This window comes from Oculina patagonica, chromosome 7 (assembly GCF_052425735.1).
Source record: "Oculina patagonica isolate OP01 chromosome 7, crgOcupat, whole genome shotgun sequence".
Classification (NCBI taxonomy): Eukaryota; Metazoa; Cnidaria; class Anthozoa; order Scleractinia; family Oculinidae; genus Oculina; species Oculina patagonica.
In genome coordinates, this window is record NC_135764.1 from 6,642,283 (window position 1) to 6,655,917 (window position 13,635).

The 13,635-nt window shown below is 42.4% G+C and overlaps 3 protein-coding genes and 1 long non-coding RNA gene across 4 annotated transcripts in view; 2 read left to right on the forward strand and 2 right to left on the reverse strand.

Moving 5' to 3' along the window:
• The window catches only part of LOC144661428 (myosin-2 essential light chain-like), a 136,255-nt gene that overhangs the window by 93,960 nt on the left and 28,660 nt on the right, over positions 1 to 13,635 (reverse strand). The window lies entirely within an intron of this gene.
• LOC144661437 (uncharacterized) overlaps positions 1 to 13,635 on the reverse strand; it is an 80,516-nt gene that overhangs the window by 64,153 nt on the left and 2,728 nt on the right. The window lies entirely within an intron of this gene.
• LOC144661588 (uncharacterized) lies at positions 3,257 to 4,667 on the forward strand. The gene has a single exon (XM_078522390.1). The coding sequence runs from the start codon at positions 3,257 to 3,259 to the stop codon at positions 4,649 to 4,651; it is 1,395 nt and encodes a 464-aa protein (XP_078378516.1). The 3' UTR covers positions 4,652 to 4,667.
• On the forward strand, positions 9,980 to 11,384 carry LOC144661589 (neuroligin-2-like). The gene is made up of 2 exons (XM_078522391.1): positions 9,980 to 10,248; positions 10,442 to 11,384. The coding sequence occupies exons 1-2, from the start codon at positions 10,124 to 10,126 to the stop codon at positions 11,070 to 11,072; spliced, it is 756 nt and encodes a 251-aa protein (XP_078378517.1). The 5' UTR covers positions 9,980 to 10,123; the 3' UTR covers positions 11,073 to 11,384.

Sequence of the window (13,635 nt, forward strand, 5' to 3'; positions counted from 1 at the left end):
TTGTTGGTTGCGGAATTCTAGAGCCCGTTTGGCGCGTGTCTGAAGAACGCGTTGCAACCCTTCCAATACTTTCTGCTGTAACTGGTGTGTCATCAGTTATAAGAGTTGGCGGAGCTTTAAATGTTGGACTTCTTTTTTCGTTTATAAAGGCTTTTATGTCTTCGCGTTTCACATAAGTTGTAACGGTTGCAACGCCGATACCAAGCAAAGATATCCATTGATTTGTGGTGAGACCGCTTGATTGCGGCTGAGCCTCGGGCGGAGCTGGTTCCGTTACGGCCGGTGGTGTTACACTTCGCTTAGCAGATGCAGATTTCTTTTCCTTTTCTTTTGCAATTATTGCAGCAGCCTCGACAGCAGCTTTTTTCTGTGCTTCACGAGCCTGTTTTGTTTTTTCAGCTGCAAGCTTGCCAGCAGCAACTCGCTTTGGATTTTTGGCAGGCTTTGTTGCTGGAGTTGTTGAAGTAACTTGTTTCTGTTCTTCTTGAGCGATCGGAGTTTGTTCGAGCTCGGCCATTTATAATAAAAAAAAATAATATTTAAATAGAAAATTGCTCAGCAAGATTTTTTGCTAAGCAATTGCTAAGCATTGTTCAGTAATTACTTAGCATTTTCTTAGCATTGCTCAGAAAAAATCTTCAGTAGTGTTTGTGTCCGCATCTTTGGAAGCACCTTTGGTTTGCAACTTTGTCGGGACCCCTTGGGCGTCTTTGACGCGTGCTGCGCACGTCCCCGCGCCAGGCGCGGCTTCGTTTAAAACAATGTGCTTTGTTGTGATGAGCGCAGCATTTGCAACGGCAAGAAAGCGGCCGCATTTCAAAGCCAGACCGCCTGCCAAAGTGGACAGCTCTTTACTGATAATGTAGTCGTTTTTGAGTTCCTTTTGATAATCATTGACGTCCTTGATATTTACGGCCTTACCAACGACTTTGGTAACAAGAAAAATAAAGCTGTCAATCAAGCTGTCGGTTGTTTTGGATCCAACGTATGCCTCATATCTCTTTAAGTACTTTTCAACTTCTTTATCTGTCAAGCGCTTCACCTGCTCGTGTGTCAGTTGCACACCGATTGCTTCTTTGGCTTTTCCTGTTGAAACAAGGATTGCAAGCTGTTCACGCAAAGCAGGAATGTCAGGGCCTTGAATGAGTGCCATAGCGCTTTCTGTACTTTCTGGTTCAGCTCCTAGCAGTTCCATTACGGAAGCTAATTCTTGTTCACTTGCAGCGCCCTTGACGCTCTCGGGAGGAGAAGTTGCGAACGGGTCGGCCATTTATTACTCTAAAAAATATGTTCAATAAGAAAATTTTGTGCCGTAAGGGTGGCGATGAGAAATGACAAGATGCGAAAACTTATTTTTTTTTAGCTTCAAAATGATTTCTTTGTAATCCTCATGGGCAAGTTCGCCAGCGTAATCCTCAAAGATTGCCTTCGTGGTCTTGGCAGAGGGGGTGTAAAAGAAAACGATTGCCGCAACATTTTCGCGGAATGAGGATGTTATGCTTGTCAATTTTTGAGTTAACACCCATACGCTCAAACCTGCGTGGCGAGCAGAGAAAGCAAGATTCACCAACTCCCCTGTTCTTCCTTTTACATCTTTCGAAGCAGCACAGTCGTCGAGGATGATAAGCGTGTTCGTTCCCTCAAAAAGAAATCTTGAAAGCCTTAACAAAGATTCAACCTCGTGCTGCTCGCAAATTAAAACAAAAAATCGAAGATCTTCCTCAGCAAAGCGATAATAAGTCTTGTTGTGCGCGAACGTCGGGCAGATGAGCACGATGTAGTCAAACTTGCCTCGGAAAGGGCCACAAAGCTGATTGACCACGTATCTTGTTTTTCCTGAGTTCGTTGGTCCCACAATGAGGGCGTTGAAGGGTATATTGGCAGGATCCATCTTCGTTCGTATATGTACCTAAGGTACACTTTTTCAAAGAAAAAATTATAAAAGTACAGATTCTAACTGCCTGCCAAGTATATTCATTTGGGCGTCGCTGATTACGTAAATGTGGCAGTTCAAATTACCTGAGCCGCTTGCTTTCCTCTCTAGCTCAAGCTGGACACCGTCCTTTGTGTTCACAAGGCGCGTGCCGCTTCCGTGCATCGAGTGGTCAGCCATGGAACGCAGATCAATAAGAAGGCCAAACTTGTCTTCTGTGTAAAACTTTTGCAGAGTCATGTGCTGCGTTTTATTTTTTTCTTTCATGTAGAATCTTTTAACTTCTCCCCAAATGTCCATTCCTTCGATGCCGTTGTTGTACAGCATGTTTGGCGAGCCGTTGACAGTGATGCTTACTTTTGTAAGGTCCGGGTTAATGTACTTTTCCGAGCTCCTTGCACCTTTGTTATATTGCTCAATAAATAGGAGCAAGATACCTTTCATGGACCTCCTCTGCGGGTTGACCCTTAGATTCAGACGTGTGTCGGAGCCTTTTGCAAAAGTCACCACTTTAACACGCTGGATGTGGTCGTAAGCGAACTCTTTGCCGCCCGAATAAGCGCTGAACGCTTCATCTGCAATTTCCTTGCTTCTTATCATCTCGTACTCCAGCTGGATGTTTGTCAACTTGTATTTCAGTTTTGTTGTATCTGAGCCTCTGACCACATGTTCGGCTGCCGCGAGCTTCAGTTCGAACACAAGATCGTTGTATAGTGCCTGAGGATAAAATGCCCCATGGTCAGTTAAAATCTGGTGATCCAGGCGGATGCGGTATTTATTACCATATAGCTCATTCAGCTTTTTTTCTGCTTCGACTCCTGAAGTTTTCTTATCGCCAGCATTTGAGCGAATTTTGTTAAGGTCCTCGCTCTGAATGCCCTCTGGCACCCTGTCGTCGCGCTCCTCCTGCGAAAGGAAAAAATCCTCAAATATTTTGTAGATGTCATAGCCAACCGTGTCCTGCACGACGGTGCCTTCGTACTTTACAACAAAATCGTCGACCAGAGCTCGGCTGACGTTGTCAACCAGAAAGTTGTTGGCATGGCCTCCGCTCAAGTCGATGTTGAAGCGCAGCGCCAGCGAGCCAGGCACAATGACCTCGTTTTCGTTCAGCTTGGGCACTGAAACATACAACGTTTCCTCTGGATTGGCTTCTGTGCGGTCAAAAGTGATTCGTTTTACCGCGCGCTCGGCTTTCAGTGCGCCGAGTATTTTCTCTGTGCGTCCCGGTCGAAGGTTTTCTTGAACAGCAGCCATCTCTCGATTGGTTTTATTGTTAAATTGAAAAGTTTAATTTGAAAATATATATATATAAATTAAGCGATGGCAACAGGTGGTGATGATTTTGGATTCGAGGACCCTGATTTGGACAAAGATCTTGACCACAACAGTGATAACGATGATGAAGAGGGACAAGAGGTCGACACAACCCGACCATTTCAGCCCGGGGAGGCATCCACACCCTACCATGGGGGTGAACAACATGAAATGCAAACGATGCAGCACGAACAGAGCGGGCTGCCAGATACATCCTACGACGAAACACCTTTTCTTGAAAGAACCCCTTCGATAAGTGATCTTCAAAAAGAAAGTTTTTTGCGGCAAAAACTTAAAAAAGCTGTAGACACGATAAAAGGCAAATTCCCCAAAGCAAATTTTGAAAAAATTAGAATTAGAAGAGGCACTGGGAAAAATGAGGGGAAAATTGTTGCTATAGGAACTAAAAAAGGCGAGTACAAGATTCTAAAAGATAATGAGTCAGGCTTCATGAAAAACTTTTTAGACAGCTTCAAAGATGAACTTGGGCCGTCAGCTGAAGATCTTATTGCTCAAGACAATGAGAGCATAAGAGATGAACGTCAAAGATTAAGAGAAGCTGAAAGTCAAATACAACAGGCAGAAACAATTGACATGCAGAAAGAAAAAGCCACCCAAGAAGTAGAAGATTTCAGAATAAGAATCGAGCGAATAAATGCCAAGATGGAACAACTTGGGTCAAATGTTGAAAATGAATCAGAATTGCGCAGACTTAAGCAACTGAAAAAAAATCTTGAAAAGGATTTTGAAAACAAAAAAAAAGAAGTTGCTGCTCTTGAAAAACAAGCTAAGCAGAAGGCAAAAGAACAAACACGAGTCGACCAACTAAGGGCAGGCCTCGCTGCCAAAGAGAGCGAAAGAAACACATTGCAAGAAAGGCTCAACGACACAAGAGCGTTGGATGATCTAAAAGAAAAAGAAGCCGAGCTGAAGCAACAAAACGAGGAAGATCAAGCTGTTATAGAGGATGAGAATGCATCCCCCACTAACAAACAAGCTGCGGAAGAAAGAGTTGCAGAAAGAACCGAGGAGCTCGGGCGTTTGCAAACGCAGATTGCAGAAAGAGAAAGGGCGCTTCCACTTCGTGAGAGGATCAAAGAGATCTTCAAAAAATATGGCGTGACAGTAACAGCAATACTTCTTGCTGCTGGTGTCACGATTGGTTCTGTAATTGGTGCCATTACAAACTCTTTGAAGGCCACCGGCAAAGCGTTGGGAAAAGGCCTAAGTGATATTGGCTCAAAGGTAGCATCAGCTCTGCCTGGTCTCATTGGCTCGATTGCGAAATTTCTTTTCAAAACCGCTGGTCAAGTAATTGGATTTCTTGCAGAGCACACCTGGCTGCTTATCCTTGCTGTGGTTGCTTTTCTTGTTGAAAAATACATCAAAAAGAGACGTTAGCGCATAAGGGTGTAGAGCAAAGCTGCTGCTCCAACCGCGCCAACAGCAACAGTTGCTTTGTTTATTTCGTGTGAATCATTGGCTACGGCCTTCGTAGCTTTAGCGCTTTGCGCGTTGCTAGCTGGTGTTTCAGCAGCGCTTGCGGCGGGTGCCTGATTTTTTTTGCTGTGGCGCTCTTGTGTATAGGATTTGAAGGGTGGCTGTTTGGTGGGTTGATTTTTGATTTTCCTCCGGCCATCAGTTTAAGAGCTGCTTTTTTTGTAGCTTTATTAACCTCATCATTCACTCCTAATTTCATCCCAACAACAGCCTGCTTAAGCTGGTTATTGTAACCAACAACGCTTTCTGTGTTTATCACCATACGAGCGGGCATCAGCCAGGCACCTGGGCAGACTGCAAGGTTAAGCCGAACCTTAGCTTCGTCGATGGCTAGTTGGTATCTTTGGACCGACTTTGCCAGATCAGGTTGCCTTATAGCGTCTTCAACCAACACGAGGAACTCACTTTGCGCTTCCTTTGCACGGCCGCCTGTTCCAAGTATGCTACTTCGAACGTTCACCTGCGAACCGAGAATACAGTAGACAAAAGCCTCTATCGACTGGTTTACTCTCGACAAACCTGCCTGAGTAAGCCCTTCAGTGCCGTTAGGACAAAACCAGTCTGCCTGTGCATATGCAGCGTCGTCTGGCTCGATGTATTGAATCAAGTTACCTTTGCTTGCAGTTCCACCTTCATCCGAAAATTTATCGTAATCGGGGTATTTTGCTCCAGTTTTGTTTGGTCCAATGTTAGTAATCCAGATATAAACGTTACCAAGTCCGTGGTTTGCGCCTGTTGTGAAACGGAAATCGCTTGACGGGTCGACACCGAACTCAGCGCATATTCTTTTGTAAGAAGCCACGTCGTACTTGTTGTCGAACTGGCTAAAAGTGGGGTCGCCTGGCAAGGCGCTTACGCTCTGAATTCCCCCCATCTGAAACAATATTCGCCTTATCGTGAAATAAACGTGAAAAAGATAAAAATTACGCACAATCGGTGGCAAGCTAAGAGCTGAGTGCTCTTCATCGAAAATATCTCGACTTATACCGCAGCCTGTTGTCGCGCACCATACCGCAAAGTTAAGTTGCTGTGGCCAATAGCCCATATTTTGGCTAGCAAGCCACCTTTTTGACTCTTTTCCTGATGTATGCTTCAGTTTTGTTTTTTGAAAAATCTCTCTTAATTTCGTTGTGAAATATTGGTCTGGTGTGACGTAGATGTTGATTTTGCTGTTAAATATTTTTTTCAAACTCGGTGCGGCTTCGTGAAATCCAACCGCGGGAATTGGCAAAGATGAGCCTTTTGCGCCGCTTGGTGACAGCTGTTGTGGAAAACCGCCTGAAATTTGATTCACCCCCAGTGCTTTTTTCATCTCTGGGCTCCAATATTTGCTGTCAGAGCCAAAAACATTTATCAAATGGCCTTGCCCTGCCTTGTAATAAATGTCTGCCGTTGCTGTGTGGTTGTACGCGAACTCAACCTGTGCAACAAATTTTGTTCGGTCAGAGTTTGGATATTTTGCAAGAAAAGGTTTCCATGCATTGTCTTTTGCCGCTTTAGAAATTGTAGTTGCTTCTGGGGTTTTCATCCACTTCATAAAACCTCTTGTTTTTGCATCCATGGTCCTCTTTTATATTAAACATTTTTTATTTTTATTTAATATAAAAATGGTTGTGCTGACTGTTACCACAAAAGAAAATCCGAACACTGTTTATTTTGACCAGCCTATTCCAAAACCAAGCTATATCCGGCTTTTAAGTTGTTCTCTTTACAACAGCTGGAATAGTTTGGAAAAGGATGGAATAGTTTTTTATAAACAAGTGAACAAGGAAGAAAAGGCGCGTTATATACGGCAAGGAAACTTCTCACTCGATGACATTGGGAGTATTTTTGAAAAAGGATTTCCAGAGAAAAACATGTTTTCTGTAACAAAAGGCATTGCAGGCCGTTCATTGATAATAAAAGCAAAAGAGCCCAATTTAAAAACTTTTGGACTGAATGAAAGTCTTATTAAGTTCTTTAATTTGCCTTGGTTTGAGAATTACGCAAGTATTGAAAAGGAATTTTTTGAAACAATTGAGGTAAATAATGTTTCAAATCCTAAAAATTACTTCATCAACTGTGACCTTATCGACAAGCAACAAAGCTTGCTAAATGGTAAGCCATCAAGCCTTTTAGCGTTTTTTGACATACGTGGAAAACCGTATGAAAAAGTTTATTACCAAAATACACATTTTAACGTCTTGCGCGACGTTTCTGCTGAAGAAAATGTATCATCTCTGACTCTTTCGATTAGAGATGAGAATGGAAAGCCATTCGATTTTAACGGCACAAATCTTACATATGAGTTGGAATTGAATTAAATTAAATACAAAAATAACTTTTATGTATACGAGACCATGTCATCTGCTAATGTTCTCCCGAGTGCCCCTGCTTATGGTGATCGCGAAGAAAACAGCGTAAAACAAACACTGTATCCCGCTTTGCCAAATCAACCAGAAAACTTTAGGTTAACAAAAATCAATCAAATTTGTTCAGAATTTGACAAAGAAGTTGCAAAATACCGAGCTGTTTTGAAAAAGTATAAAAAGGTGAAGTCTTTTTTTCATTATTCCGCAATTTCAATGGGTGGTTTGTCCAGTGTTCTCTCTGCTTCCAGCCTTGGAACAGCGGTAACAGTCGTTGGTTTGCCGGTAAGCGTTCCTCTCGCAGCATGTGCTGCAATTACAGGCGTTTTGTCAGCCGCTTTCACTGGAGCGAGCAAAAAACTTGAACCAAAAATTTTGAAAAATAATGAAATTACTTCGCTTGCTGTTGCCAAACGTGAAACTGTCAATAGACTTGTCTCTGCCGCTCTCATTGACAATAAAGTTGATGACAAAGAGTTCCAAATTATTTTGGATGAATATTCTCGTTACATGGCTCTCAAAGAGACTGTTCGCAGGCACCTTTCAAAAAATTTAAGCCAAAAAAAGTCATCTCCACAGCCGGACATTGAGAAACTGAGACAGGAAATTCGACAAGAAGAATTAGATAGGTTAAAAAAAAGAATATCAGCAGAGTCGAAATCAGATTTGAGAAAATAAACACTGGATTTAATCTGAGTGTTCAGAAAAATAAAATTAACGCATGACACAAATCGTGACATTGTGTTACACACAGCGTGACATTGTGTGACACAGAGCGTGACAGTCACGCGTGACGTTGCGTGACAGGTCAAACGAAAGGGCAAAACCCTGGTCGGGGGGTGCTCGTTGGCTGTTTCTTGCCTAGCCCCGGCTAGGACTTTTTCCCCGCCGCTGACAAGGCGGCTGTCCCACATTTTTACCTCTGCCGAGGTTTGAAATCCCGAGGAATTTCTGAGCACCCCCACGTTATCAGTAGGGCCGAGGCGGGTTCACCCAGGGGTATCTCCCACTGAAAGGAGTCCCCCTATACCCCGTAATTCACCATCCGCACAAGCCATTATAACAGGATTCAAGTGGTTGGCCATCCACTACCTCCCTTGACTTCACCAGAATTTGTGAACTAACAAAAAATTACGGCCGCGTTAACTTATATATAGTTCACTTTGTCACGTTTTTCACTTGTGGTACCCTTTCACCTATTTTGAGCAAGTACGCATGCGCTTTTGGGCATCAGGATGATGTCATCATTAATTAGACACTTGGTAAAGTTTGGTAAATAGGCTAAAATGTTGGTGCTTTTCCAAGCGATTTGCTTTATTTTAACCGAACTTTCTACTCCCGTTTGGCAAAATGAGGTCAGACAGATAACATATCAAGTCGTGGAAGCAATGCTTGAAGCAGAAAAAAAAATAAACAGGCCCGATTGAGTCCGATGTTTCGGGAAAGTTCTTTCGATCGATCGATAAACTTCTGTGATCAAATCCTGTTATTTCTCGATTTCTTCTCTTCGCTTCACTTCGGCAGCTTCTGTGGGGGCACAAAAAATTACAGCGCGTTAACTGAGCGTATTTTTTTTGTAATATCTGTTCTGTTTCGTTTTTTATCGGCCCAAACACTAAATCCTGATTAGGCCGCCATGTTTCTTTCTGCTCGTCCAAGGGCCTGAGAACTAGAAATATGGTTTCCAGGCTCTCTCTGAAAATGTCACGCAACTCACGTAAGTCGCTCGCGATTTTGCGTGCCGCTAGCAGGGCAATCATTTTTTTGTGTCTGTAAACGGTCAGAAAAAATGGTTTTAGCGCGTTTAACGTTAGCGAAGGTTTTTTTAATGTTGTTTTCTTTTATAAATAAAAAAAAAAAAGTCGCAAGCTTAAACCTTTTTTGTCAATTAAAGGTTCGTCGCCCTAAAGTACAATGGTTGGTTTAAATGATTGGTACGAAGTTCAGTCTGTCGGCTCTTCTTCCGGCAGTTAATTAATTTGTTTACCCATTTTTTTGCTTTTTCTTTAGTTCCATTTCCACGACTGCTTTCCAGATTTTTTTGTTAGCTTTAGCCAAGATTTGCTTAGCGATTTCAGTTTTTTTTGCCTTAAATTTTCCGGAATTTTTTCAAAATCATAGACATAGTCGTACACTTCTCCTAACCTCAAAAAAGCTTCATGATATTTTGTTAAAGTAAGATAATCCAACGATTTTTTTGGTAAAACTGTCGTTATTGGAACAAATTCTTCGTTTTTTTCACTGTTGGGTAAGTCTTCACTTTTTCCAAAAAGTTCTGGTTTTTTCAGTTTCATACTTTTTTTTAAAGTAAAGTCTCTTTCCAACAATTCTTCAAAAATTTCTTTGCTAAGCTCTTTAGTTTTCAGTTTTGAAATTGCTACAACCAAGCCGTGTATAAATTTTGTCATGTCAACACTTACATATTGTTGTAAATATCGATCAAAAATTTTTTCGTTTTGGATGTAAAACTTTCTCGTTCTCGGTCCTTTTGGTTGAAAAACATCTCTCGTTGGCTCCATTTACCCTGAGGTGTTATTTGTTCAATTGAAAAATAAATCTAGCACACAGGTGGCGCTCTCTGTTGCTGCGGGCCGTTAGAGGTGCCGCCAACGCCTTTTTTGCAACTCGTTTCGCGAGAGGGGTAAGAAAGGCGTCTTGCGTTCCGCACACACATGTAAATTAGGAGTTGTGGACACAAATTGTGACAAGGAGCGAGGCGAGCCCGGGCGAGCCGAGCGAGTTGTCACAATTTGTGCCACAACTCCTAATTTACATGTGTGTCGTCCCTTGAGAGTAGACAAGAATGTTCCAAATTTTGCCCCACATAACTGCTATTCTTCTATTTTCGCTTGTAAACAAGCAAAAAAAGTCGCAAAAACGAGACACGGACATACAGAAAGCCTCCGACTCAATCTACTATCGGTTCTATGGTGATCTGCGGTGGGCGCCAGTTGTGGACAAACACTTTCTTCTTGACACGCCACGAAATCTGCGAAAGAAAGAAGAATTCAAGAAAGTGAAGTTGATGATCAGTTTCAACAGTCAGGAGGGTGGGAACGCTCTTGGGACTACGCAAAGTGTGGACAATGGAGTAAGTCCGTTATTTTTCAGGCAATTTGTAACAAAGCTTGCCCATGGGCGAAACAGCAGGTGAGTTGCGATTTTGTTGTCAGATTAATCGTGTAATACTATCGCTTCCAGATCGGCTTTGATCAGTGTACGTAGCTCCATGTTTTATATCTATAACTGTACTTACAGAAGATCAGCTTTTAACGTGCGTTTTCTTACTGGGTGCTTTTTTTTGTTAAATATAACCACCTACAACAAATGTTTCGTCTCTTAGGGAAGAGAATGCTGACCTCATCGCGGACGCGTTGGAGTTCATGTACACCCCATGGCCTGACAACAGTGATAAATACGCACTAAGAAGCCAACTTGTAGACCTCATCGGTGATTACATCTACTTTGCACCAAGTCACGAGGTCGCTGATTTTCACAGCAAAGTTGCTCCAGTGTACATGTACGAGTTCGCCCATCGGAAAACGATCGGTAACAAAAATAAGGAATGGATGGGTGTGGTTCATGGTGATAACAAACCTTACGACTTTGGATTTCCTTTTCTTCCTGGAACTTCTTTAGATTATGACGCAGTCGACAAAAACGTCAGTTCGTTTATCATGGAAGCGTACACAAACTTCGCCAAGACCGGCGATCCAACACCAAAGCCAGTCAGCGGTGTTACGTGGGAGAGGTACAACTCCAGTCACAGAGCTTACCTGCGAGTTGACGCTCATCCCAAGATGGCGGCGGCGTTTGCTCCTCGGCGAATGGCTTTCTGGAATGATTACCATCCTAAACTGGTGCAAGTGAAATTTGATACTAAAGATGAAACGGTCAGCGGTGCTAGTACAGCTGTTGCCCTGAAATTGTTCATCCAGCTTGCTCTTGTCCTCATTTTAGTGATAATTCATTGAACTAAGTTTAAGTGGATAAAAGAGAAACGTGAGATAATTCGCAGGGGTAGAGAGATAACATTACCATTGATTAAGGTCCCAGTCGTTTTGTATTTTAGTGTATCGCACGAAATCTCAGTTAGCTTGATTATCACAGTCGATGTTTTCTGAAACATTCAAGAATTTTAAATGACACAGGAAGAAATTATATTATGAGTAAAAAGGTAAAAAATAATTTTGATATGAGCTAATAACATGCAACTTGTGTTTGATTCCAATTGAAAGAAATGTTGTGGGTGTTAACATGTAGAATTTTTATTCCTGGAATAAATAAGTGAAAATTTTGTTCAAAATTCAAACTTCTTTAATTCCTTTCTTTTATTTAATTAATTCCGTGGTCCTTTGGAAGGAACGCCATTCGATTTCTAAAAATATCTCGGCATCATTTTGGTCCTGAACATCATTAATTACGCTGGGTAAATAAATTTGCGTGGGAGGCGTGGTGGCCTAATCGTTAGCGCGCCGGACTCTGGATCAAGTGGTGCGGGTTCAAGCCCTGGCCGGGGTCATTGTGTTGTATTCTTGGGAAAGACACTTTCCTCTTTTAGTGCCCCTCTTCACCCAAGTGTAAAAATGGGTACCGGCGTCATAATGTTGGGGGTACCATGCGATGGACTAGCATCCCATTCAGGGGGGAATAGAAATATCCCTAGCCGCTTAATGCTACAGAATCCTGGATAAGCTGCGGCAAGTGTGGGCCATTTGGCTTGAGGCTTCGCCAGCGAGAAGCTGGTGGAAGTCAACAGAGAACACCTTCACCTCTCCCCCCTGGAAAATTCTTGGCTCCAGATCGTCATCTTTTTCGCCAAATAATTGAGCACCCCCACCCCTGTCAGGGAGCTAATATGACATAACTGACAACAAATTCTTCTTCTCTTTTGGTCAGCACTGAGATCACAAACTCTGGGTAGACCCAATTTTTCCTCAAATCTGATTGGCAGGCTTGTTATCCAGGTGCTAACAAAACGGGCTCTGGAGATAAGATCGCTAGCTTTTGATTGCGTGTTTGATGAAGGTTCACAGTGAATGTAGTGTACGTGGCCATGGCTTTTATCTACTTATGTCCCTAAAAAACAAACATTCTAAATATCGCTGACTGCTACTTAAAAGAATGACTTTTTTATAACAGTTAGCTTTAAAAACTAATTAATTAATTTTCATTGTTATGCTTACATATATTATAATTATTGGTAATGCCATGTAATATAAAGGTAGAGTCTTCGTTGAACCAAACTGGCCGATACGGCCAGTTTTTCCCGAGTATCGAGTTTTCAATTCCCTCGATTCGGGATACTACGTTTAAGGCGGCGAAATGACAGTAAAACCGGCCCTCCCTGAACCACTGGTATCGAAAAAGCTTCATAAGCGGTAGGCTGAATTTCAGGTCGATGGCGTCTTATTTCTACTATCTCGATTTCTGGCGGGCTATTGTCCGGCTGTCTGAAATGAAAAATCTCAAGGAAAGCTCGCCGAAGCTTCTTCTTGCGCCAACAGTAAAAAATAGGGTTAAAAGCTGAATTCAATATTATGAAAGTTGTGGCCCAGCTCCAGAGAACGAACACAACGCTCGGTTTCACTTTGTGATTTGAAAATGGTAGTAAAAGAAGTATGATCGAAGGTAAATAAGATAATATCAACGCACCAAGAATGAATGCTAGAGTGTTAGCTGCCTTGTTGTGTTTCTTCACTCTGTTAGCTTCTTCTTGAGATTGTTGTTCAGTTCGGAGGCGTCTTTGCTGACGCAGTGACACGATGAAAATGTAAACATAGGTGTAGCCGATAGCAGAAATATAAATGGCCGCTACAATAGCATGTGCTGTAGCATCCGCGCTGAGATAGTTTGAGAAAGTTTTTGTTTTACTGTCTATACCGACCAAGACACTTTCGTGAATGGTCACAAACACTCTAAAGCCCCATGAGAAAATTATACCAGCTTTTATCCTTTGCTTTGTGACAATGTCCTGGTACCTCAAGGGATGTTTGATAGCTACTTAGCGATTCACACCGATCAACAAAAGGTGATTTAGCGTTGTCCAACTCGCTCCTCCAATGGTTACAGTTTGTGCTTTTTATGGCCCGTCAGAACGAATTTGCTTCAAGCCGACCGCGATGGTCACGAGATAACAGGCTACCCCAGCCAACAAATCGGAGCCCGCCAAACAGGCCAGAAGAACACGTTCGAGTTGGTTCGAAGCGGCCTCCATGTTGCCATGGCGAAGATGACTAACACGTTAAGCAGGATGCTTCGAATGAGCGCAACTAAATTGATGACAGTTACAGCAACAAGACTTCCGAATGTATCTTATGTTAAGTATGCCTTTCGCCAAATGGTACCTTGTAGATAAGGGCATCTTTCTATTTCTGATTTAGACAAACCCATCGACGAGGGCGAAGAAGTGGTCGACATGTTCCAATCGACAATAAATAAAAGGAAATTGAAGATATGAATTTCAAACAGGTGCAGCTGTAGTTTAAAAAACAGGACATAATTCCACACTATTCTTTCTACACGGTCGGTAAAAGG

What these genes read in the sequence shown, in the direction of transcription:
- LOC144661588 (XM_078522390.1), top strand. Translation starts at nt 3,257, where the DNA reads ATGGCAACAGGTGGTGATGATTTTGGATTCGAGGACCCTGATTTGGAC.
- LOC144661589 (XM_078522391.1), top strand. Translation starts at nt 10,124, where the DNA reads ATGATCAGTTTCAACAGTCAGGAGGGTGGGAACGCTCTTGGGACTACG. An exon ending in GCCCATGGGCGAAACAGCAG is followed by an intron (nt 10,249 to 10,441) that starts GTGAGTTGCGAT and finishes TTCGTCTCTTAG; the next exon opens with GGAAGAGAATGCTGACCTCA.